Source organism: Anser brachyrhynchus, assembly GCF_964034855.1.
Source record: "Anser brachyrhynchus genome assembly, chromosome: 3".
Taxonomy (NCBI): Eukaryota; Metazoa; Chordata; class Aves; order Anseriformes; family Anatidae; genus Anser; species Anser brachyrhynchus.
Window position 1 is genome coordinate 17,077,111 of NC_137696.1, and position 25,885 is coordinate 17,102,995.

Consider the following 25,885-nt stretch of genomic DNA (forward strand, 5'->3'; position numbering starts at 1 on the left):
TGGGGAGAATCGAATGGATGTTTTACTAATGTCTCTTAGGTGATGGGACATACAGTATAATTAAGCATTACCAAATGTACTTACATTATCAATTAATCTATGTACACTGGAAACCTAGGGAGTACACTGAACATTTAAAGGAATCGTTGAAGGGGAACCCTGGGAGGGAACAGGTACAACCTGACCTTGGATAAGGGCCTGGAAATGCTGAAATGAGTTGAAGCAGAACCAAGGAGCGGAGGGAGCATGCGTCGAGTGAGAAAGGTGAAAGAGTTTAGCGGAGAGGAAGACTCCTTACTTCATCTGGACGACCACCTGGACGACCACCAGAGTGCGCCACGCATGTGCAAAGGGGAGGGGAGCTAATTAGAATGGAATGCGAGGCTGATGTTGCAACCTGTAATGAATATGTATACCTTACGTAATGTTGAATGTATAAATAATGGCTGGGAAGTAACGGGACTTGAAGCCAGATTTGGGCACCTGCCCCGGCTTCCAGCGCTGAATAAAGCACCTTCATATAATCACTTGGTGGTTATGTGGTTGCTACGCTAACACTCTCTTTGCCTGCTCACTTCTACAGAAATATTTGGGTGGCTTTGGTGCTTTTGGACTGCAGAGATGTGAGGTCATGGATGCTGCAGCATGTAAGGTTGTCGGTGCTGGGCCTGAACTGACGTCTTGCCATTTGTTCCTGAGCTGTGGGTGCTGAGTCACCCCAGGGGGTATCAGCAAATTTTCTTCCTAAGTTGTGTGGGCGTAGATATTATTTTAACATCTGCAGAAGGAGGAACGCTGCTATAATTCTCCCTCTCTTCATCAGCCTGGGCTGAAGAGATCATACAGTCTTCTGCCGAAGTACATGGAGCAACAACTGCACTGGAACATTTGATCATCTCACATTTGATCATCTCGCTGAGGCAAGGATCAAAAGGGAGATGACGCTCCAGTGATGTGCCCTGGTGGCACGGGGGTCACACCAGCTCTCGAGAACCCGGTGTTTATGATTACGTTGACATGAAAAACTATTCTGCCCGCTGTCACGTGTCAACAGCGCTGGAATAAAAAACTTGAAACAACTCCACTTTCTCGGTACTTCTTCCCTCCCTTAGCACGTGTTGCTGCTCCTTCAGCCTGCCCCCTGGGCGGGGGCGGCCCGAAATGGCGGCGGGGGCGGGACAAGATGGCGGCGGGCGGGCGGTACTTCTGCACGGCGGGCCGCGGCCTCGAGCCTTTCCTGGCCCGGGAGCTGCGAGCGAGGCTCGGAGCCACGGAGGTGAGAAGCAGGCCTCGTTCGCTGCGAGTCCGTGCTAATTTCAATATATCGTGCGGTAAAATTAAATATTTCTTGTTGCGTTCGCCAAGGAGGTTCTAGGGAGTAAAATCATGACAGGACACCAGGAAGAAGCCGGCTCGTAGAGGCACTAAAATGATTTATTTCGCGAAACCGCGCTCCGCAGCTCTGAGGGCTGTGCTGACCAACATCTCCGTCCCCTCGCCACCCCTGGTTAGCTGTGCTTTGCTGGGTTCTTCTCGGTGCGAAGACGTGGTAGGGCACACGGTGGTGCTGTTGAGCCGCTGAAGCGCTCACAGAAAATATTCTTTTTTCCCCTTCCCTTTAAGGTGGACTATATTTCGGGAAAAGTCTTCTTCACCACTGACGCGGAGCCGAGCGAACTGAAGAAAATCAAGTCTGGAGAGAGGTTGTTTTTGCTGATTAAGAAACACGACCCGCTTCCCGTTTCAGGAAATAAAGGTACTGCGCTGACTGTTCCCCTCGAGTCATCCTGTTCTTTTTGCATGCAGGACATGGGTTCAAAAACTTCAAGTGTAAGCTCATGTCCTATTTGTAAAATTAACATTCGATCAATTTCATCATCTGTAGCTCTAACTGAGAAGAATCAACTCTGAAGTTGTGGTTTTTGACTTTCTTTTTGTTGTTTTTTACCCAACTATGCTTTCAAATATGTTTTTCTGTGCTGAAAACAGCTTAAAAATGTTTGAAATACACGTCTTACCAGCTGACGTTCTGCTGGCATAGTACGCATGTATATATGTATAACACCACTCCCACACCAAAAAAATTAACAAAACTGAAGTCCAATTCTGGACCCCTTGTATGTGTTTTAACAGTGAGTCATTTTTTTTTTAGGTGATGTGGATCCATACATATTCTGCATCACTTAACTGTTCAGTATGCAGATTTCTTGTGAATTTCAAGTACTCGTGTCACTTTATCAGTGTTGAAATAAGAATTTTGAGTAAGATGGATTGATATTTGTATGGGGGTAGGGTTTTATTCGAAAGATTACAAGAGGCCTTTGGCTCTAAGGATCAAATTTAACTATGATTATGAAATTTAAAATGAGAAATAGAAATACTTAAATGTTTTTCCCTGACCAGAGTCAAGACTTTTATATGAATTGGCCTTTGTATTTCTTGTGCCTCTCTTGTCATAGTTAAGTCAACAGGACACACTACAGGTAGGTGTAAGTTTAGGTGTGTATTGGAGACTTTGCAGGATTGAAGGAAGAGTAATTAATAGCAAGGAGATATTTTTTTTAATAAAAGAATAAACTTGTGACTTTTATTCTGAGCCGAATCAAAGCCGTTCATGTTCATGTCTGTCAGTCCTGGAAAGTGTCCTGGATATCTAATCCTGAACCAAATGTTTTTCTGGACTAAGAGGACGACGATATGGTAGGCTGGTGCTCCATCCCTGGGAATGACTCTGAGGTAGTCTGGTTTTCTAGAGCTGCTGAACTTCTGCAGAATTCAAGCCCTGCAAAAGTTATTCTTGGTTCTGCAAAGCTTGTAATCAGATGGATGTGTGGGTCTTCAGCTGATAGGGTTTGTGGGTGTTGAGAGCTTGGCTGTGTCTGTGATGTATGCTGCTGCAGTTCGTGGATTCACACGTTATGGAGATCTAAACAAAGTCCCTGACAGATGTTCTCATTCTGTGGGAACATCAAATGCTGAGATTGAACTACTTAACCTGAAACTAGCTTTTTCTTCCAGGGAAAATACTGCATGAAATTAGAAGTCTTGTCATTGAGGAACCAAAGGATTGGCTGGATGTTATCGCTACTTGGAAAAACCTTCGTGGTTGTGAGTGGAAAAAAGATGGTGTCTCTCAGGAAAACCCATCACCTTGCAAGAGAAAATCAGAAGAAGAGATGAATGTTGTAACTAAAAGACAGAAAACAGAGCGAGTAAGAGAGATTGTGTCTGAGGAATGTCAAGCAGGAGCTGGAGAGAATGGTGTGGTACCAGACAGGAAGAGTGATGAGGAAGGCCAAACTGAAACCAAGGCTTCTTTAGAAGACTCTTCCAAAAGCAGTGGAGAGAAACCTGTTGAGAATGAGAAGCATAGCTTTAGCTTCCGAGTTTCTTGTCGCTGTAGTGGAGCAATTGCCAAAATACTTACTTCACAGGTATGCTAAAGTATCTGTGTTTTAAAAGGATGTAGTGAAAGTGAAAGGAGGCGTGTGGTTTATTTGCAATTTAATTTGTGTTTTGTATGTTTTGGAATAACAAACTGGTCTGAACTTTTTCTGTATCTTCAAAAAAAAATTTTTGAAAAAACTCATAAAACTTGCATTTACGTTAAGCAAGTGGAAATACAAGTGCTGTTATTAATTTCAAGGCATGATTAGCCTGAACAGCTTTTTGAATCAATGTCTTTTAATGAGAATAAGTGAAGGTAAGAGGTCGAGTGGCTGGGCAGGTGAAACCTAGTCAAGTCTGAAGAGCAATCTGTGAGTGGCTTGCAGCTACTTCAAGGGTCGTAGCAAGGATAGCGGAGCCACGCTCCTCTCAGTTGAGGCAGACTGCGTAACAAGGGGCAAAAGCCAGAATATGCAGCTTGGAAGGGTGCTCTTTTGGGTATCATGAAGAAATTCCCAGAAGGGTGGTGGGTGGTGCAGCCCTGGGACACATCCTGGAGAGTGCATCTTGGTCCTTGGGGTGTCAGCACTCAGCCTTGAAGAGCCCCAACCATTCTGAGAGAGGTGGTGTAGAGATCTGTAGAGGCCCCTTCTGTCCAACACTGTTCTCATCTGCATTGTATTTTCACCATACGAAATGGAAATTAATGTGTAGCTGCAGTTTATTTAGGTTTCTCCTACCTGAAAACAACAAGTTAGATTTTTTTCTCTCTGCTAAAGCTGGTATCTTGGGAAGATGGGACACATGAGCCTGCCAGCACCAGCGTTTGTTTAAATTGGTTCTGTGCATTTGAATTCTTATGCTGAAGGTACAACTTTCCAGAGGTGATAAAAGCATTAAAACTGAGAGTTGCAGTTATGCATTGACAGGTTCCTTCAGGTGATCTAATTTACAGTCATCAGAAATACTTCACATGTGATACATAGTTCTAAAATGACTACAGCTGTTTGTTTTACCTTGGGTAGGACTTGAACTTCAGCCTCCCACACTCAAGGTGAGCAACAGTCATGTTATCCTGAGGTGCGTTTCTATCGCTCTGTCCTGGTACACCTCTTCTGGTCTTTGTATAAATTGTTCTCTAGCAGTAAAGAAAGACTTTTTCTTTTCCCAGGTACTTATGAGGGTTGTGTAATCAAGGTTGTGATCTGTAGTTTTCTTAATTCTTTTATTTTTAATGTCTTTTACTGGTCTTTCCCTTCACAGGAGATTGGAAGAGCAATTGGCATAGCGCTCATGAAGCAGTTTAGGTGGCGGGCTGATCTGCGGAACCCCGATCTAGAGGTAGTGGCACTTGTCTGCCAGGTGGCCTGTTGCTACTTCCAGAATTGCCCCAAAATATATATATATTTATATATGTCTGCCTTCCATGTAAAACACTTATTAATGGCACTGCTTTTTCTAGAGAAAAAAAAAAAAAGCTGAATACAAGTATACAGTGAACAATCTTCTGTTTAGAGTAAGTGGTTTTATAGTTAAAAATGTCAAGAAAATACTTCGTGGAGAAATTGAAGTGCTTGCTGATGGATCCCTGACTGACAAATCCCTTCCTAGTTTGCGTAAATCTTAAATCATCTTTAAACTGGCATTCAGATTATCAAGTGTGATTTCTTCCAAGTAATCATAAATTTGTAGAGCATGTATTTTTGTTCTTAAATGGTATGATCGGAAGTTCATAGAAATATCTTCTGTCTGGTTTAAATGAGTTTAAGCTATTGTCATCTCAAGTTGAGAAATTCTAATGTTACTTTTCCCTCTTTCAGATCTTCGTACATCTTAATGACATGCACTCAGTTGTGGGGATTCCTCTTTTCAGGTAGGTGTTCTCATCACCAGATCTGTTTTGGCAGTACCAGAACAGGCACAATTTCTATATAGTCTTGCTGTCCACTGTATTTATCTTCTGGATTAATATTCACTGGACTGTTGTATTCGTCTTGCGGTCTGTCTGAAGGTAACCTGAGCACGTGTTCCAGACTTTGCAGTGAGTGGCTAAAAGCAGACTGTGGTTTCTGATTACAGATCTGGAAAGTTCAGTTCTTTTTGTATTTTATATTATGTAGGCTTTTCTATGTTGTTGTACCATTGTCTTACACTGATTTTGCTGTCTACAGGCTTCCATTGGCAAACAGAGAGTATATCAAAACAGCAGGGCTGCGGTCAACAATTGCGTGGGCCATGGCATCTCTGGCTGAAATCAGTGTAAGTGAATGTTCATGGCAAAGGTGTAGAGTCCTGAGTGAGTCCTTTGCTGCTCATCAAGGCTGAAGCTGGAAGCTTTGAAGCAGCGTGGTGATTTTAATTCTTCATGCTTTAATCCACATGGACAGAGCTGGAAATTTTTGTGTGGTTAGACTGCACTGTCACCTGGTGTTCAACCTCATATCTTCTTTAGTCCAAGGGCCTTCTAAGGATAGTTATTACTCTCTGTACAGATATATGGTTAAATTGCAGGGGTTTTGTCACTGTCCAGATGTCAAAGCTTGTTTGGGGTTGTTCTCCCAAGTAAAAACGGAAGCCAGTGTGATGTTTTTCACAGGTTAATTTGATGCCAGTATCTGTCTGCAGTCTAGTCATGTTTTTTTCCTAAATGTCACCTCAAGACTAGATGCAGTGATGCATTGTCTCTAGTAAAGCCATTTATGCTTTTTACAGTATTGTCATACTTCTTTACTGTATCATCTGCAAGTTTGGCCTGATAAAGCAGTGACTGTTTTTACCTGCTCTGGAGTCAGCGGGACTGTGCAGGTGATCAGTCCATGACTGAGTATGCTTTGTGTTGAGGGAGAAGTCTTACCTTGTTTGGGATGCGATAACCCCTTTCTTTTTGTAGGCAGGTGACTTTGTGCTAGATCCCATGTGTGGGCTAGGAACAATTCTGCTGGAAGCTGCCACTGAGTGGCCCGTAAGTATCGCGGTCGTAATAGGTAGGAGCTTTGCAAGACTTCTTGTAGTTGTGCCAAGAAAAACATCTATGCCACAGTTATGATGACGTCCATTAATGGAACGCTGGAACCAAAATGGTCTTTATAGACAGTTGTTTAAAGTGCTTTAGTTCAGACATTCCTCCACAGGAATGCAAAATAAAGTCCTACATACCTGTGTGAGTGGGTGCTGGGAGCCCTGTGTTGATAGTGCAGGGTTTGTGTGAGGCAACCTTGGGCTTTCTTTTAAAATCGCCTGGGCTTATCCGGGAAGTGGAGGTGTCAGTGTGACAGTACAGTGAATTTCAGTATTAGAAAATTATTAGGCAGTGAGGCTGTTTGTAGACAGCTGGGATCGTCTGTGAGGACATAGCCTCAATATTTCTGTGAAATAAAGGTGTCTTGAGTAGCCCAGAACACGAAAGGAGTGAAGATAGCAGAAACTTCTCCATTGCTCTGTCGTCTTAATCTACGTATTGCTCTACATAGATGTCAAAGCAAGTGGTTTGTTTTGGAAGAGCTGTGCAGCAAGGCAAGTCTGTGAAGGTTTTGTTAAATAAATACACGTTTGTTAACTATTTTTTTCTTTTTCTCTGAACAGGAAGCCTGTTACTGGGGAACAGATATAAGTGATTCACAATTAGAGGGCGCAGATGTGAATATTAAGACTGCAGGTTTGATGGATAAGATTGAGTTACTTAAAGCTTCTGTGAAAGGTATGTCTGTAAGCTTTCAAGGTGAGGCATGTTTGAAGCCTTCCGTGGTTATACAGGTAGCGTAGGTACTCTTGAGTGGTCTGTAATAGAACGAACTCTAAATAAATAGCTGGCTGGTGACCGGGTAAGTTTGTTCCTCTCCCCCTCTGAACTTCGGCAAGAATAAGTTCAGCAGAAGACAATGAAAACAATAATTTTCAGACTTGGGCAGTAACTCTGTCTTAATGTTAAATTTACAACCACAAAATGGTCCAAGAAGCATCTCAAGCCAGTTCTGGTAAGGCTGGCATAGAATCACAGCAGGGTTTAGGTGGGAAGAGACTGCTGGAGGTCTTTAGTCCTGTTAATCTGCTTGGAGCAGGGCTAACCTCAAAGCAGGGTTCAGGTTGCTCACCTTATCCAGTCAAGTTCTGAGCATCCTGAGGGATGAAAACCCCATGGTCTTTTCCTTTCACATGTTGGTTTTACTCGGGCCAAGCCAGCCTGGTGTGTGGTTGTTCTTCATCACCACAAGGGTGCACTGCTGTGTCATAGTCAAAAAATATATATTCCCAGGATGCAGCAATATCGCGGAAATACTTCAAAGACGTGAGTTCCAACAGAATCCAAGTGATTCTGGCTGAAAGTTAAGTAGATTCTTGGGAAAAAGAGGGGGTGGAGGGGAATTTAACATGTGGCTCCTTGCCATTAATGTGTGTTCGTTTGAACATCTGTGCTAAGCAAAGTGCTTGCGAGCTCAGCCCTTCGTTTGCATTTTGCTTATAAAGTTTCACTTGTGTTCAGAAGCAGCAGTTTGGAACCGTGCAGTGCCCTGCTAGGAGAGTTTTGCTGTTGGAGCAAGCACAACACCAGTAACAGGGAAGATCACAAGCTAAGCTATGCTCTTACGGGTTTGTCTGTACCCAGTCTGCATTGGATTGGTAGCTTTGTGGTGTTATTTGTGAGGATATAGAGAGAAGGAGCTGTGAATCTGGGTGTGTAACCTGTGAAAGAGCTGGCAGGCAGTTTGGTAAGGCGAACGATGCAATGGCTGCTGTTCATTTTTCAGATAGTCAGGTGTAAAGACCTCCCTTTATTCTGCAGCATTGCCGTTGCCTTCAGAAAGTTTTGACGCCGTGATTTCGGATATTCCATTTGGGAAGAAGTTCAAGATCACAAAAGACGTACGATTCCTGCCAGATATTCTCCAGGAGATGGAGAGGTATGTGTGGCCTTTGATGTAAACGTAACTATGGTTGGTGATCTTAAGCGCTCAGTCAGCTCCAGGTTTGTTTTATTTGAAACACTCTCCAGCTCTGTAATCTGATGCTGCGCAGGCTGTGGAAGTCTGAGTCCTTTACCCGCCAGTTAGTGGCTGTTGTGACTTGTTTCACAAGCTGTGGAAGCGCTGATGGGAGTGCAAGCCAGCAAGGAATGAGCTTGTTGGCTGAACCACACTCAAAAATATTCTTTCCACAGCACGATGGTGAGAGAAAGAAGAAAGAGAAGAGGGTAACCTAGCCAAACTGAAGGCGTAGATAGGCAAATAAAGCAATAATCCTTTCTCAGTTAAGGTCTGCGTAAAATCATAGGCTTTCATTTTGGGTTCACAACCAAGCTTTTACCAGCCTCCCTTGGCAGGAGAGATCTCAGATGGGAAAATGGTGAAAGGCGTTCTCCTTTCTGGCAGTGTGCTGCAATAATCCAGCTAGCCACCTGGTCATCTTTTAGATGTCTCCTTTCATATCTCACTCTGTCATTTTGTGGCGGAGTGAAACCAAGCTAATAGCAGGCTGCTTCTAACGGGTGGTTCAAACTGTCCGTCTCCTTATTTGAGTTCTTTGCTGAAAACAAACCCTTTCTGTAGGACTGGACTTCGGTGGGTGTTGATCACACTCAGTGCAGGAATGTGGTGAGAAGATGGTAAAGGCGGCGAGGTGGCTCCCCAGAATGGCAGGGTAGTCTTACGCTGACCATCCCTCCTTTTGGCCTTGTTTGACATTCTTACCTTCTGGTCTCGTTTCCTCTGCTGGGGCATCCTAGGCAAAATATCTCCTTGGGAAGGTGGAGGTGAGGCAGGGACCATTATCACGAGAGCCCCACCAGTAAGACCCTTCAATGCACTTGCTGTGAGCACAGCCAGGATGGTCTTTTTTTTCCCTCTCTCAAAGCCAAGTGTAGCATTTCCTACTGTACTAAGAAAAACTGAGTTACAAACAATGGTTAACTTTCCTTGGTTTCCTGTGTTTGAGAGATTTCAAGGGTCACTGCAACGTGGAAAGGACAGACTTCTTAAAGCTTTCAAAGGGAAAGGCCAGCTTCAGCATTGCCTTACCAATGTGAAAAGCGCTCTCTCTTGCTGTGAGGGGAAGCTGTTCCTTTGCATGCTGGTGGAGGCTTAGGGCTTGCTTCTCAGAGTGAGACTCAAAAATGGGTTTTGAAGCTGATGGTGCCCCTGGTCCTTGGAACAACACAAAAAGCAAAAAAGCTGAGTCCATCCTCACTGCTCAACAAATGGAGAACTCCTGAGGTCAGAAATGTGTGGAAGTCAATAAAGGGCCCATTTTTCCCAGTCAGCAAGAGTTACAAAGATGGGGAATTTAAATTCCCTTCAGAAATGTAGCTTACTGAGTTGAGCCATTACCCTTAACATGCTTAGGCGTTATACTGCGTGCAATTGGCACCTGAAGTATTGCTATTGTCGAGTTGTGCACGGATGAATGAATCCAGGCGGGATGAACGCCTAACCTTTTTTTTTTTTTTTTTCCTGCAATTGCCAGAGTGCTTCGTGTTGGAGGGACTATTGTATTGCTCTTGAGTCAAGATCTCCATAAGCGCATGGACAGCATTACCAAGAGTGGTGAAAACGAACCTCCTAATGCCATTCCTGATGGTGCAGGTGAAACGACCGCTGTGGAGACCTCGAGTAGTGATGGGAATTCTTCCTCCGTGGTGAAAGGTGTTGAAGAACCCATTCTCAGCAGCAGACAGCCATGTTTTGGGTCGCTGGTGCCGGATGGCGTCTATGAAGTTAGCCTTGGAAAGACAGTTGCTTTCATATACAAATACAGGAAGATCTCTGCTGCTGGGAATTAGTAGCTTACGTGCACTGTCTAAGGTGTACGTGAATCCTGATACACTTGAAAGCAGCATGGCGGTGAACTGGTGGAACCCCGCTGATCCGAACCCTGTGCCATTTGTTGGCTCACTTCGCTTCGTATGGGTGAACGACGCTGTTGCTTTGCTCTTCGGTTTTCAGGAGAGGTGGAAGATACCAGCTAGAGTTTCAAACGTTTTTAATGTAAAATACTGTAATGAGGAAGAGTCCTCAAATCCTTGTTTAGGCAAAGCCTCTCAATATCGTGAGGAGTTTATTCAGGAGAGAAAGACTTCATTTGCCATACTGCAAAGATGTATATGGTAGTACTACATGTGAATGGTTTTTCACCTTCAGCAATGTTTTTCAGAAACACTTGTGAAGAAGTCTCCACCTCTTCTTCAGGACCTGATGGAGGGCTTTCCTACGTGTCTTGCAGTCTTGTATTATTTTAAAGCTAGTTTGTGATGAATGCGAAATGTCGCTATTCAGATATTTTTGGAGTGGAAAATAAATTATTTTTCATATTAATTCCTTGCGGAGTGAGCGTGTTTCAATCGGGTGAGCTTTAGCTTTTTAGTGTGAAGACTTCTTTCTATAAAAATAATACTTTTCCGTGCTTGATAATGCTGCTTGAAGGGCACAGTGTGGCAAAAGGAAAAACTTGCAGACTGAGTGAACAATTAGAGCTGACTTCTGTCTGCAGAGAATCATATGGAAAAATTTTCCTGAAGAGGGAGAGGTCTTAATTCTTTCGGTCTATGCAAAAGGTGTTTTGGGGGTGATAGTCTAATTCAAAGCTTTCCCAGGGTTGCTGAGCTGACAGTGAAGTATTTCTGTAGAGAATTATTGTAAATTGCTTTCAGATGGTATTTTGGACAAGCACTTGCAACTTGGCAAGCTGGGATGGACTCATGCATTGTGTTCCTCTGCTGTGAGGAGTATGGAGATAGAATTAGAAGTGTCTGTCTGGGTTTTCTGTATTTTTTTTTTCTTTTTCTTCTGGTACATTGGCTGGGAAAGGGAAAAAACTTGACTCTTCATGGTTAATTGCACTTGAGGAGAATAAATCTTACTGCTGTTGAGAGCTGCCTGTGCAGCTCGTGTCTTGTCTCGGCTCAAACCTCCCAGCCTGGCTGAATGCATGGGGTTTGGTTACCCCACGAGCAGAACTCTGCTCAACTCCTCCTCGAACGCTGTGAGGTCCCGCTTCTCAAGTTGGCTGCCACCCTTCTGGGTGGAAGTTGTGCCTTCTACCATGGCAGCCACCCCCCAGTTCAGTGTCACACATGGATGTTTGTGCTCTTCACCCAAGGTAGAAACAATTTTTTCGTTAAACCTTCTCAGTGTTATATTAGGTGCACAAACCATTTTGAGAGAGTATTTCTGCACTCATCTGCTTATGGCAAGACAAACATGCAAGCAGGTAAGATCTGGCTCTAGCAGAACCTGACAGTGTTTGCTGAGAAACTGCTCTGTGCTCAGCGGTACGGCCAGGCACAGAGATGTGGGCAAGACTACCCCCAAAGCTGCGCTTAGCGCTGATGCTGGTTTGTCTTGTCATTGCTCCTGGCATCTTGATTGCTCTCAGACCAATTTATTGATATTGTTGAGTGTTAGTCTCCTTTACATGGCTCTGTTTCTTTTCCTGATTTCCACTGACTGTTTCTGTTATCATTTAATTGATGGTTCCTGCATTAAGCTGATGATTCTCTGTTCCACCACTCTTCTCTTTCACTTCCCCTTCTTTCCTCTCCCACCCCTTCGCTCTTCAAACAACCTTTCCGTCTCTCTCTCTTTTCCCTTCTTCTCTTCCAAACCCTGTGCTTACAATATTCACCCCTATCGTTCCTTTTTGTGTTCATCTTGTATTACCCAGCCTTACTGCTTCTCTGATTGCTCAGCTCCTTCGGTAGAGTTTGCTCAGCTCCTTCAGCAGCATCTGCTCGGTTCCTGACAGCCTGTGCCCTCTGCGAGGCAGCCTGAGGGACCTTACAGGTTTCTAGCCCACTCTTTCCTGTGCCTGGCAGGTGTGAAACACCTCTTCAGCAATGAATGCGTGGATGCTATGTATCAAGGACAACGCTGTCTTTTAGGTGATGGCAGAGGACAGTAGTTTTTGGATGAGTTGTGACAGATGCATCAACGTAGCGCCAAAGTCCCTTAATTATGGGGACTAGCACTGTCAGCTTGAACGTTGCCTGACAGATTAGCGTGGTGATCTCATCAGTTAACTTGCATGTCACTTCTATTAAGTGCTGGAAAATGCGAGGCTGCTGCCCTTCTAGCACTCACTGCCCCTCTGTTGCTGCGAGTGGCTTCTTTGCCCAGACAGAGAGGTTCTCTGGGCTCTGACTTCCTGCTGCTTTGCTTGGTGTAAGCGCCAGGCTGTAACCCTTCTGGTTTATGAACTTTCTCTGCCTTGCAAGAGTGACCATTTCCAAGCTGTGAAACTGCAGTTGATGCAAATGATTTTGACAGAGGTGGGTATTTTACTAGATGTTGTAGCTTGACAAAGAGGCTAATGCCTCAGAAGCAGGAACGGACAGGAGTGGTTTAATCCTTCCCACAGTGTGGCTTGGGGGATCAGAATGGAAATTGTGGTTATTTACAAATTACACGGGACCTTCATGTACAAAGATTACACAAGTACATGCTGGTTTAAAAGAAAAAGGTGTGTTTGGGCCTTCAGAAGAGAAGGGGGGCACCAAAGCCTACCTTTAAAATCAAATGCAAAAGGTACTGAATCATGTCATTACACATGATGCCCTGGGGAAAGAAGTATAATTCTGTCTAGGATTCATTTGGCAACAGTGACTGTTCTTTAATTCCTTTATGTACGGATCCTTGAAAAATAGGAATAGCCCTAAATTCTTACACCAGCTTTCTTCCCCCTTTAGCCTTCTGTTGCAGATGTCTTGCTCCTCACAGATGTAGCGTGTTGAGCTGAAGCATCTGATTCTGTGCCATCTCTGTCCTCTGAGAGCTGTCTCCTTTTCAAATCTCTGCTGGGCAGCGTGGGACAACAGCTTGCTGAACCGGTAAAACGCGATGGTTGGATTTTGAAGAATCAGGCTTTTGTGCTCGGAATCCTGAATTTCGTTTTCCCTTCACTTCTGTTTCTTTTAGTAAGTCCTGAGGATGTTTTTCAGCCATCACTGGATGGTGTTGGCAGTGGGTGAGCAGTCACACAGAGGAGTCTCTGGTGTACTTCAGCTCCTGCTAATGAAAGGGTAAGCTGTGCAAAGACACCTGCCTGCGACTATAAATCCCCGACTGCACCAGGCACAAAATACAGACTAGCTGTGTCCATGTTCTGTGTCATGAGGAAGGCTATAGATGAACTTGGGGAAGTAGTTCAGGTCATACGCAACGCTGGCTGCGTAAGGGCACAGAGATACAGTGCAAAATATGCTTGCAAATGAAATAATTGTATTGGTGTTTTGGGATGTAGCATAACGTGAATAACAAATTAAATGTTAAGCCTTACTAATCAAATAACTTGCACCCAGCTTTGTTGATATAAGTTATCTCGGGTAGCACACAGGTTATAATTGCTCTTATTCATGGAGTTACAATGTGTTACCCAATTACGCAAGACGAAGCTGTAGCTCTGTGGCTGTGAGTTATAATCTGTTAACTTGTTTTCTACTTTTAAGACTGAGGGAGTCTCCTCTGTGACTTCAGTCAAGCCTGGCCTTACAAACCAGGCAAAGTAGCCAAAGCTTCCATCTGTGATCAAACCTGATCCAAGTGGCAAAATCGGATCGAGCAAGCTGGAGCTGTAATGTGGAATCCCCTCTGCAGGAGCAGAGCCTGCTGCATGCCTCAGGGGAGCCAGGAAAAATTGTTTTGCATGTGCTGCACATAATCTGATCTGAAGGTTATAGAGCAGGTAATCTACCTTTGTGGGTGGCCCTCGGCAGCCTCCCACGGTGTAACTCTGCAGAGAACCACTGGGGCTAAGTCAGTCCCCAGCTGTCTGCAGGCACCCGTCTCCCTGCCTCGGGTTTCTGTCGGGTCACTCTTCATTAGGCATTTTTCATTAGGCTATGTTTTTCATTAGGCAGCTACATTAGCCATGCACAATGAGCCTTTCCTCAGGCCTGTGCTTTCCAAACTCAAAAAAAAAAAGTATGCTGTGCATTACAACTACTCAAACCAAAGTATTTCCTTTGGTATGAGGGAAAGCATTGTGCATAGTGTTGTGAGTCGGGATGGTTAAAACTTGCGTTGGTTTCTTGTTGGGGGATTTTACCTTTCCCTCTTTAAACAACCTTTAACTTTACAACTAAGATTTTTTTGTGAAAGTCTTCCCCTTTCCTATTTCAGCATTAAGTATTTAGTACAACACCAAGGTCTGCAAGTTGCAGACTGTTCAGCTCTGGAGAAGAGAGATCATTTAATATGTAAAGGGGAGGGAATGGTTGTTTTACCCCCATGGTCCTGTCCTGCTGCTGCATGAGGTCTAGAACACTTTTCAGTTTTGTTCTTTTTTTTTTTTAATTACTGGTTATTCCACTTGTACAAGTAAATGACTCGCTTCACGCAAGGCACAATAACTGGAGATGAGAAGGAAAGGCGTGCTCCACTTACTGGTGTTGCACGGTGCCTACCCAAGGGAAACCTGATGAAGTCTTCACCTGTAATTAGCTCACTAGAACGAAGCATTACCATTACCTGTCATCAGGAACAGACAACCTGTGACGTGCTGGGTGAGGCTTTTCTCCCAAAAGAAGCTGACTGTGGCCACAATGCACCTGCAGAGAACAGCTGCAGCCATGCCCAGGAAACTTCTCAAGTCTGTTCCCACCAAAACTGAGAAAGAAAAGGCGTGTGTTACTGCCGACGTTCCTTCCCTCACAGGAAAAAGGGGAGGAACACTTAAAAAACAGGCACAAGCACAGCTGGCCTGTGCCAGGCAGACCCACAGTAGGAGGTAACCCCAGACCTACAAGTGCCTCTAAGTAGAAAGTGATCTCGCCATGATCAAACCAGTGAGGCTGGTGGTTTTGTAGCTGTGCTGTGAACTTCCCAGTATTACACGAGCCATTTAATCATACGGCTTTGGCCATGTAAGATTCAGGATGTGGGTGCAGCGTGGATTTATGCAGACACACTGTGATACACTTTGTTCTCTATTTCCTCCTAGAGTTAAATTTAAAGTAAGTTGGACAGACAGAAATGCTCCAGTTTCTAAATGCCTGGGAGTTTCCATTCAGACAGGTTCTGCCATAATTGTCTAGCGTGTAGCTTCTGACGTCAGCTCCTGAAACATCTGCTGCTGGATGTCCTCCAGAGACACCAGAAAGCACGTTTCCAACCCTAGGTCCGCAGACCCTTGCAGAAGCTAGGGAAAAGGCAACCAGCTTACATTCAACAAGCTTAAAAACACTTGTGTGTGGCCTACAAGTAGAAATGAGGGTGAGCACTGCTGACGGTGGGGCCCTGCTGGGACCTTGCCTCCTCAGCAAACTAGTGTCTCATTCCTGCCTTTTTCTTGTGAAGTGGAGAGCGTGGGCTGTGCTGATCACTTCTGGAGCAGATGCCATTTATTCTGCTGGATCATCTTTGTCAGGTTGATGAGGATGTTATGTAAGTGTATTGGCTGGGAGAAGTGGTACTCGATAGCAACACATCTCTGAGTGATGCCTGCTGGAGAGGAAGGTGAGCTGTTCCCAAACCAGGTAACAAAACAGCACTGGTCCCCCCTCTCCTGGTGCTCACCCTTGTTACACACCTTTGTCCTTCCCATCTCTTTGACACATGCTTACCTCTTGCCCACTCTTTCTTCTCTGTCCTGCTCATCCCAATCTCCCACATCCAGAGTCAACTAGGCCCTTGAAATAGCTTTGCTCTCTGTGCTTCCTCTGGGGCATGAAGTAGTATTTTGGATCCAAGTGGCAGATGGATGGATGGGCTGTGAGCACACACAGCCCCAGTCAGGTATCTTCTGTGGCCGCAGGGTGCTGCTGGCAGCAGGGAGGACTGATGACCCCTGGGGGCACCACAGAGATTCAACTGGGATAACTCCCAATGTAAGAGCTGTTTCCGTGTCTCCTGGTGTGTGTGAGCTTGACTGAAGCTGGTGGACATTGCAGGCAGGTTCTCCTCTTCCCTCCAGAAGCGTGCCCAGAGAAGGGCTATGAAGCTGCGGAAGAGCCTGGAGCACAAGTCCTGTGAGGAGCAGCTGAGGGAACTGGGGTTGTTTGGTCTGGAGAAGAGGAGGCTCAAGGGAGACTTTACTGACCTACCAGAGGGTAGGCAGATGGGCATGGGTCGATGGGCAGAGGCCAATGGGATGAGGTTCAACACAGCTAAGTGCCAGATCCTGTACTTTGGCCACAACAACCCCATGCAGTGCTACAGGACTGGGGGAGAGGGGCTCAAAAGCTGTGCAGAGGAAAAGGATCTGAGGGGTGGTAATCAATGCTCATATGAACATGAGCTGGCTGTGTGCCCAGGTGGCCAAGAAGGTCAACAGCACTCTGGCTTATATCAGGAATAGTGCAGCCAGCAGGTCCAGTGAGGTGATTGTCCCCCTGTACTCTGCTCTGGTGAGGCTGCACCTCAAAGACTGTGTTCAGCTTTGGCCTCTCAGTACAGGAAGGACATCGAGGCCCTGGAGTGTGTCCAGAGCAGGGCTACGGAGCTGGTGAAGGGCCTGGAACACAAGTCCTGTGAGGGGTGGCTGAGGGAACTAGGGTTGTTTGGTCTGGAGAAGAGGAGGCTTAGGGGAGGTCTTACTGCTCTCTACAGGTACCTGAAAGGACGGTGTGGGGAGCTGGGGTTGGCTTCTTCTCACAGGTAACTTGCGATAGGACTAGAGGGAAGGGCCTCGAGTTGCGCCAGGGGAGGTTCAGTTTGGAAATGAGGAGACATTTCTTCTCAGAAAGAGCAGTCAGGCACTGGGACGGGTTGCCCAGGGAGGTGGTGGAGTCACCGTCCCTGGGGGTGTTCAAGGAAAGGCTGGACGTGGTGCTTAGGGACATGGTTTAGTGGGTGACACTGGTGGTAGGGCGGTGGTTGGACCAGATGATCTGGGAGGTCTTCTCCAACCCCAACGACTCCATGACAGGGTGACAGTGCCCCCACACTGCCTCAGGCACCAACCCCCCCTCAGTAACCCCCTTTCCCCGCGCATGCGCCTCCCGCCGGGGAGGAGCGGGGCGGGCGGGGGCTCGAGGCGGGGCGGCACGCAGGCGCGGTGTGGCGGCGCGGCGCCATGTTGCCGGAGCGGGGCAGGGGGCGGCGGTGAGCGCTGCGCGCCGGGAACCTCCCTCCGCCCTCACCCCCCCGGGGCCCCCGGGCACCATGAGCGGCGGTGGCGGCGGCGGTGGCGGCCGGGTGTGCGACCTGTCCCGGCGCAACCCCCAGGAGGACTTCGAGCTCATCCAGCGCATCGGCAGCGGCACCTACGGCGACGTCTACAAGGTAGCGGGGCGGGGGGCTCCGCGCTGCCGCCCCCCGGGGTGCGAGCGGCGGGCTCGCCCCTTTAAAGTCCGTGTTATTTTGGGGGGGGGGGGCGTTGGCGAGTGTTGTCCTGTTCTCTGTCACCATCCCAGTCCCCTCAGGAGGGTCCCCGAGGCAGCCCCCCCCCCAGCCCCTTTCTCCCGGGAGACTGGGAGACGTGTACCCAAAAACGAGCAGGGCCGTGCATCCCCGCTGTCACGCTAATCCTTTATTTTACCTCGAAATGCCGCTTGTTCCCGCTTGTACCCCTACAGAAGGTGAGGCTGGACAACCTGTGGTGTCAGGGAAGGCATTGCTGAGGCTGCCTGGCATCAGCTCCCTCCATAACCCTGATCTCACAAACGTCGGAAAAGCAGAGCTAAAGCAAAGCACCCCAACACAACTTCGTCTTTCTTATTTTCCTCATATTCCTTGGTTTCCACTCAGCGGTGGTGTACCTTGGGTGAACTCTCGGCGGAGAGGATGCAGCTCCCTTGGGTGCCGGTGGTTACCTCGGGTGGCAGGGCAGAGGGGAGGACTGAGGTTCGTCGCCTGTGCAATCCCTTGGAAGCCTTGCTTCAACCGGGTGCTTCCCCAGTGTCTCTTGGTCGGGTTTTGTAATCCCAGTTTGTTTGCTTAAGGAAATGGGTATGCGTAGGCAGGACTGTGACAAAAGGTTTAGAGGTATTCCACAATTTGAGGTTCCGCTGCGTATAAAAGTAGCGCCGACGTTACCTCTGATTTGGAGTGAATGTGCCCAGAATGAAACCTTGTTTGGGCTGGGGCAATTTGGGTTTAATCTCGGCTCGCTTGAATGCTGTGTGAGTTTCAGGACCTCAATCCTCTTGTTATTGTGCCCTTTGAGCACTTACTCCCTACTTTATTAATTGCTTAACTGAAAAGATTTATTGTTTTCCTTTCCCTACCTTGCCAGCTTGCTCTGAGTATTTGTGTACGATGCTGCTGTTCTAATTATCCACGTCTGCTTGCTCCACTCTCCGGCTCTTGTTTTTCTGCAAGCTGTTGTCTCGATGCACTCAGCTTTCTTGCGGTTTAAAACTGGCCTGTTGACTCTGTGCTGTCTTATTGATCGCATCTTTTCAGTGCTCTGCATGTGACTTTGATGGATGCGAGTTAACTGTCGTCCGTGATTACAGCTTAATTTTAAGGATGTTACTTCTAACCACAGACTGAATATCTCCATTTGCGGTACCAGTATACATACCAAACCTGTTAATTTCCAATGCAATTGACAAGGTTTTCTCAGTGATTGTCATACTTACCTTGCTGTCACCTTCAGTTCACCGCTCGTTTGGCATTTATAACTTCTTGTTGGGGGCACAGAACATACAGCTCACGGCTGCATGTGGCAGCTGAGATGGAGGGAAATATATCGGAACAAGGATACGCTAGGCCAGCATTATAGTTATTTACTTCTTGATGAGAGAAGCCCTTCCTAGCTTTCTGATCAGGTTGTGGGCAGCGTAGGGAAAATGGGATGTGCTTTTCTCCTGGATGAATTACTGTGTGTTTCGTTTTGAGGCAAGGTGTTGCCCAAGGTGCCTTCAAAGAGGAGCGTGGAATTAGCCTGAAAATAATAATGCAAGCTGGTTGCTGGTAATGTCACAAAGAGGAAGTAATACAGCCGTATGTGTCATCTGCATGTGAGCATACTCGGGCTTTATCCTAAATTTGTGAGGAGTTTAATAAAGCCTTTTTGATTTGCTTCATCCTATCTTCCATAGTTGAATTTAGTGGCTGATGAAATAATTGGTTGAAGCGGAGATTAGCCATGTGAACGTGGCACTCATCGGTGGTGGGATTTCAGCAGGTCTGATCCAAGTACTGGACGTACTCTGGCAGCTTCAAACTATTCTTTGTAACTTGTGGTTTTGCCCCCTTAGCAGGGAGAGAGAGCCTTGTAGGGAGGCATTTCTGCTGTTGGTAGGTAGGGATTATTGCCTTAGTAAGATGACAATCTTGTTATGTTGACATTCTTACTAAATGCTGACCTTTCTGTAACCTGCTTTCCTGGCAAAGTTCGGAGGAGCTGAAAGCTGAGCAGACTGGCATCTACTTCCTTGATCCTTTTTCGTTGAACTGAGCTACAGCAGTGCGTGGGCCTGCTATTATCTAGGTGAAACGCTTGATCTGCTGAAAAAATAACAAAACAGGTAGAGTATCTACTCCGAGGGTTTCAGATTTTAAACTCAGAGTGGGTGGTGTGGACTGAACTAAGGAAATTCAGTGGGAACGAGGATGTGTCGGGTTGTTACCGCCCCACTGGTGTGAGTCCTGCTGTTTGGGTGGTACCTGGAAATGTGCTAGTGCGCGGCAAGTAGTAGATTTTTGACTTAAAACAGTGCTTTATAATTATCTGCCCTCTCACCGAAGTTCAGGTTTCCAAGAGGACTTGGAGAAGGTGACAGTGAGTTCATAGTAAGAAAAGTAACGGGGAGCTTTTTTGCGTGGTTAGTTCTTTATCAGATATGCATAGTCAACTCTCTTCTAACCAACTCAAATTCATTGCGGGAGATGAAGTTTTACCTAGATTCCTGAATTATTAGTGTATCGCAGGCATGTAAGCACTGGACACAAGACTTTCTCAGTGAGGGTCCGGAATAGATCTAGAAGATTTTCTTTTTCGAAGTTTTCAGTGAAGATAGGTTACCATGACAGACAGGTAAAACGCTAACGTTACAAAGCTCTCATTAGGTGTCTAAGTAAAACATACGACTTAAAATCTGTTCTCTTGTCAACAGCTGTCTCCTGTCAGGATTGGTAAAAGAAGTCAATGGTGAAATCAAGTTAATACCTTGGAGTTGGTGCATTTGTAACATAGCATAGATGATCTGCTAATAGAGCTTTCTTGGAGCTGAGTAGTCTTTAGTTTTGCATATCACATTTTCACTTCTGGTTTTGTTTCCTATGCCTCAATAAACTCCCTTGTCAAGTAATTTAGCTTCCTATGAAATATGGCTTAGAGACTGGCAGCATAATTACTTTCCTGATTGCAGGTACGCGTCAGCAAAATTCTTGATTTTCATCTTCTGTTTCTGATGAATTTTCTCATCTGAAGTGAGACCTGCAAGAAGGGGTGAAAACTTGTTCTGGTGCCATACCAGTCATTTCTGCCTTCTGCGTTTGTTTTTCACTGTTAAGTACTGTTCCATTGCGTGGCATGGTCAGCACAATGTAAAAGAGGAGTTAGGCTTTTTCGGTTGTGAAAAAAATGCTATCCGACCCTGCTCAGTTGGAGGAAATATTTCTGATATTGAATGAAGCAGTTGCGTAATTACTCTTTTATTTCATCTCTGATTTAGAAAGATTTTTATGTCTTGATATGAAAGTGCCAGTTTAATCACCCCTGTACCCAAGCCCTCTGTAGTTTATGATATTTTTGGTCTATGAGTGCTGTGTGCAGTGTTGGCCATGTTAATAATTTAAATGACTGTGCTGTAATTTGCTGATTTGCTCCTACCCTAACACCTTCGTGTTTGGTGGTAATTGCGTATTGATTTGAAGTGTATTCCGAGGCAATTGTAGGACCATTTCATTTGTTTATATCATTCATTTTTATCACAGCGTATCTTAAAAAAACAAACAAACAAACAAACAAAATTGCTTCATTTGCCGTCTTACAGGTCATTCATCTCATGTCGGTAGACCTTTCCACAGTTTTTCAGCATCTTATGAAACGAAAGGCCCTTCTTTCCCCTTTACTGAAGCTCATGTAGCCTCATATGAGGCTCAGTGAGGCTGCTGTTTCTGCAAAGGTATCGGTTGTATCACGGCTGTGTTACTTCAGCTATTTGCATTATTTCTGGTTTCAACGAGTTGGCAGATGAAGGCGCAGAACTTTGTAGCGTTCGCTCTGTTTGACGTCTCATTTTAAATTGAGCCTGATTTTCTGTTCTCCGGTCCTTTGGCCTGGGTGTTTGTAGCGAGAGAAGTCGTGTATTTACCAGCTCGGCTATTGCACACTGAAACTCTCAGATTCTGTGAGTGTCTCTAGGAAATGCCTGAAGACTCTTTCTCTTTTCTGTTATCAACTGTGTTTCAGAGTCTCTGGTTTCTGATAGCTCCTCTGTGGTGCTTGAAGGGAGTATGTCCGCGCTAGATTAACCTGAAGAGCCTTCCATTTTGCAGAGTCACACGCACAATTCCTTTCTCTCACGTGGGTGAGCGCCCTTGCTTCTCTTGCCCGGGGTGATGCAGTAAGCTATCAATTCTTGTACGTTTTCTCTCCTGAAATATTTAAACTGTGACTTTTAGTTGTGTGCTTTTGGATCCACATTTTAGCCTTCCTTTCTTCCTATGTACCTTGCAGCTGTTCAAGCTCCTTTTGACTTTGCTAGGAGTACATCTCTGTTTGGAAGGATCTCTGTTTCAGCTTTAGTAGCCTTTCGAAGCTTGTCAGGCAGGCAGAGAGGGTGGATGTCCTCCCAGCCATTTTTTTTACTGCATTGAGTACTATTGGGTTTGATTTCTGTGGCAGTGCTTTCCTTAACCAAGGAGCGCCCTGCTTAGGGATTTTGTTTGCTTTAGTTTAGGATCTCTTTGCTTAACAACATCACTTTCATCAGAGCATTGCTTTCTAAAACTGTAGCTCAGGCTTTGGTGTCGTGCCTCCTACCAGGATGTGGAACATTGTTTATTTTTATCGTAACTCTTAGCAGTTCAGTTTGGGTTAATTACAGCTGTGACTTCGTAAGATGGGCTGACCCGATGTAACAGCTTACGTTTTCCCAGGAGCTGGGGGATTTCCCTTCCCTATTCCCAGCTCTAGTCTCCGCTCCCACAACTTATCTTGCGCTGGAGCTCAGCGTGCCGCCTGAGCCGCTGCGATGAGCTAACCTGGCAGAAAAGCAACCAAAAAAAGAAAAGCAGGCAGGTAGGCTGCTGCTGGCTGAGAGCTGAATCAGCTCCTGGGACCGTGGCTGCAGGCAGCGGGGTCGGGGAGCTGTGAGGGTGCGCTGTCCTGGGGAGCGGGGCCAGCCTGGGTCCTTCGGTGCTGTGCCCGAGTTACCCCGTGGCATAGAGACTTGTTCACAAACTGCTTGTCCGCGTCTTGTTCGGCAATCCTCACGTGAAGGAGTCAGAAGGAGAAGCACCCTGTTGTTGCTGTCTCAGACTGCTTTTTGGCCTAGTTTTTCTCACAGCATTGTATGCTTTATATTGCCAGCCTCCATTTGAAAGACAAATATAAACTTGGCAAGAGGTTTACCTCTTTGGACCTTGGATTTTATGTCTATACTGCACAGGCCTCTCCTTTTTATAAGTGTTGGGACACGTATTAGGCGCAGTACTACATACTGGCCTTCCTCTTCCTTTTTCTGTTCCCCTCCTTTTCTTGTCAGACACGTACTGTGCACATCTTCTGCTTGGCTGCTGTTTCCTGCATAGAGCCCATCTGACGACTGCCCTATTTCATTGCTTTCCCATTCTCTGTTCTGGAGTCCTAAGGCCTTTCCAATTGTGAGGCATTTTGGATATCAAATTTTTGTATAATGCATTAAAAAAATAGGCTTTTCTAGCTTTTATTTATAGTGGGTGGCTGTTTTTTTTGTGCAGCGTTTTGATCTGACATCCTACCGCTGTCACAGAGACAGCAATTACCTCCTGTTTAAACAGTCAGTGCTCCTTCAGCTCGACGTAAGGGTTGCTTTTTCATCATTGCTTTTTGTTTTGTTTTTGTTTTATCCTCCCCAGATATGGCAGCCCAGCCTCTAGAAGAGCATCACTCTTTTAGGCACCGCTTAGGATAAGGAGCTCTGTATGGTTTTTCCAGAGCAGACGTTGTGTAAGCGCTGTATACACTGAGCAGTATGACTGCGCGTTGATGCCAGGCCAACAGCAGCGTCTTTGCTTTGGAAAACCCGTGTAATGCGTTCACCCTGGCTTAGCCCACTTCCGGAACCAGGCAGGTGAATTGTACACTGGTTTTGATTTCTAGATGGCCATCATTACCGCAGCGTGACCTAAGTAGGGGTTATATTTTGTGAAATCTGCATTTGCAGGAATTAGTTGCAGGCTCCTGCTCATAGAGATAGGGATGGGAGGAGGAACGGCCAGCTGCTGCTGTTACCTGATCATCACAAAGGCTAGGAGTTAGAGCACTTTGGGTGCAGGCGGAAACCCAAAATGAATGGGTGTTTTCTGACAGCATGAGGCTCTTTGAATTTTATTTTTTTTTTTTTGCTTTTTCTGACTCAAAAATACTTGTTTGAAATTGTTCTTCAGCCAGCTATGCCTTATTTATGCTCTGATTTCAAAACTCGTAAGTAATTTGCAACTTCACTGTGATTATACTAAAAGAAGGCATAAGGCAGTGTCCTCAACACACTGAGCTGTTGTGTGGTACGTATACAAGCACCCTCCAAGTAGGAGTTGGAGCCAGCTGCCCTTTTTGGTGCATGTTGAGAAAATTTCATGTCATGTTTGTGGTTTTTGACCTCTCATTCAAGTGAATTTAGGCAAGGAATTCTCAACAGGTGTTTTCACAGGTATTTGATGAACTCAGGTAATACCTGTCAGGGTACCTAACCTTCATCTGTTGCAAGGAGCCCTTGTAGCACTGCAATCAGGATGATCACGCACTCAATATTAATAACCCAAATGGAGTAGGATACCAGCTGATAACTCATTCAGATTGTTGACTTCAAGTCATATTGTCTCAGGGAACAGTTCATGCCCTTAAGCAGCTGGTAGTCAGCCCTTTCTGAGGATGTCGGTGACATTAAATCAGATTTTGTTCCTCCTGTCTGGTTTTCAAGAGCCCAGGAGAGTATTGGTTGAGAGACTGGCCAGCTGGCCAAAGAGTATCATTACTCCTGGTGATAGAGAAAGGAGGAAATCTGAAACTGAAAAGACTCAGCATTTGCTCTTTCCTGCCCACAATTTGGAACAGCTCTTCGATGTCCTGTACTCAAAAGAAGAAAAATCTTTGCAACAGGAAGGGATGGTATAAGCCGCAGGGTGTGGAGAGTGCAGGTTTGGCGAGGCTGCCTGTTGCTCACAATTTATTCCTCTGGCTGGCATTATGTACGTCCTGCTATGGATATATCTGTATATCCATCTCTACTATCAATAGCTTTCCTGGCATCACCACCACATGGTGAGTAATGGCCAGTACGCTCATGTGTTTTATTTGGTCAGATTTGCTCCAAAATGTTCATTAGCTCCTACCCAACTTCTGTCTTGAGTGCCATGATGTTCTGCACAGCATAGTGACTTGGGGAGCCATAGTCAGAGAAAGAAATTCCTGACAGCTGAACGTAGCATGGGATGGGGGATGGAATTTACCAAACAGCTTATTTTTTCTGTTGGACTAGCAACATCCCTGAAGCCTCCGAAATGGGTTTCCTGCTTGGCTTGCACATCCCAGCTGAATGCAGGATGCATAACTACAGGATCTCATCATTTGTGTCCGCTACAGTTGTGTCTAATTGATTTATCATTCTAGCACAAGCTGCCCCAAAACGTGTCTTCTAGTATTAGCAAGGCCTGCAGATGATCTTATGTCTTTAAAGCTTAAGTCATCTTTCTTGTTAACCTTGGAGGTTTAAAAAAAAATCTGCCCTTCGATTCATGATCATCTTGTTTCTGTTTGTTTCTTGCTATGAAAAGAATGTGGTGGGGAAAACAACTAAGGAGTACAAAAAAAATCTTAGCTCGTGCTTCAGTGTTGCTACTTTCTCTCTTGCGTTGCCTTCATTCTGTGTTGCAGATGAAAGGGAACTCGTATTCTTGCTATTCTTAGTGTCTGTAGCATCTTTGTTCTACCACAAAGCGATGATTGGAGACACCGCTGGCATCCGTGGGGCGGGCAAGTAATGGCTTACAGGAAAGGCCGTCAGGCAGATTCTGTTTCTTAACTGTGTTCTTTCTATAATCTATCAAGTTCGGGCTACTCTCTGACTTGTATAGGATTCCACTGATCTCAGGATCTATTCATAACCATCTGCCTGCAAATTATTTATGAATGCTTGTACTCCCAGCTGAACAGAAGAGCATGGCCACAGCAAGGAACAAGGAGAGGTTTGAGGTCAGCTGTGCAAGGAACTACCTGGGCAGACCTCTAAAGACAGGAATGCACGCTGCGTTTATTTCCAGACTCTGTTGCTAGCTATTTTTCATAGCCTTTTGTTTTCTGTCTTGTTTCTTTTCCATCACATCAGCCAGCTCTCAAGCTGCTGTTCAGAGTAACTACCTTGCAGCGTTTGGTGAGACTTACGGCCTTGTAAAGCAGTACTGCAGATCAGTATTTGTTT

General features: G+C 45.6%; 3 protein-coding genes across 9 annotated transcripts in view; 2 read left to right on the top strand and 1 right to left on the bottom strand.

Annotated features, from left to right (window-relative positions):
- The first annotated feature begins 1,121 nt into the window (after window positions 1-1,121).
- THUMPD2 (THUMP domain 2 tRNA and snRNA guanosine methyltransferase) lies at window positions 1,122-10,691 on the top strand. 2 transcript variants are annotated; one of them, XM_080585839.1, is made up of 10 exons: window positions 1,122-1,276; window positions 1,624-1,756; window positions 3,019-3,434; window positions 4,651-4,728; window positions 5,208-5,260; window positions 5,559-5,646; window positions 6,278-6,349; window positions 6,970-7,084; window positions 8,168-8,285; window positions 9,844-10,691. In XM_080585839.1, the coding sequence occupies exons 1-10, from the start codon at window positions 1,184-1,186 to the stop codon at window positions 10,157-10,159; spliced, it is 1,482 nt and encodes a 493-aa protein (XP_080441965.1). In that variant the 5' UTR covers window positions 1,122-1,183; the 3' UTR covers window positions 10,160-10,691. The 2 variants fall into 2 exon arrangements, with proteins under 2 accessions (XP_080441965.1, XP_080441966.1); XM_080585840.1 differs by lacking the exon at window positions 1,122-1,276 and adding an exon at window positions 1,311-1,507.
- Window positions 10,692-12,708: 2,017 nt separating this feature from the next.
- Window positions 12,709-15,646, bottom strand: TMEM178A (transmembrane protein 178A). The gene is given in 3 exon segments (XM_080586771.1): window positions 12,709-13,459; window positions 13,463-13,631; window positions 14,819-15,646. Coding segments are annotated over 3 exon segments (381 nt in total). The 5' UTR covers window positions 14,944-15,646; the 3' UTR covers window positions 12,709-13,372.
- A 1,709-nt stretch (window positions 15,647-17,355) lies between these two features.
- Window positions 17,356-25,885, top strand: part of MAP4K3 (mitogen-activated protein kinase kinase kinase kinase 3) — an 82,799-nt gene continuing 74,269 nt past the window's right edge. For 4 of the 6 annotated variants that reach the window (XM_080584583.1, XM_080584584.1, XM_080584585.1 and 1 more), the window contains exon 1: window positions 17,356-17,594. In XM_080584583.1, coding sequence (XP_080440709.1) covers window positions 17,475-17,594 — 120 coding nt within the window. In that variant the 5' untranslated portion in view covers window positions 17,356-17,474. The remainder of the gene's footprint in view (window positions 17,595-25,885) is intronic. The other 2 variants (XM_080584586.1, XM_080584587.1) reach the window with 1 other exon arrangement.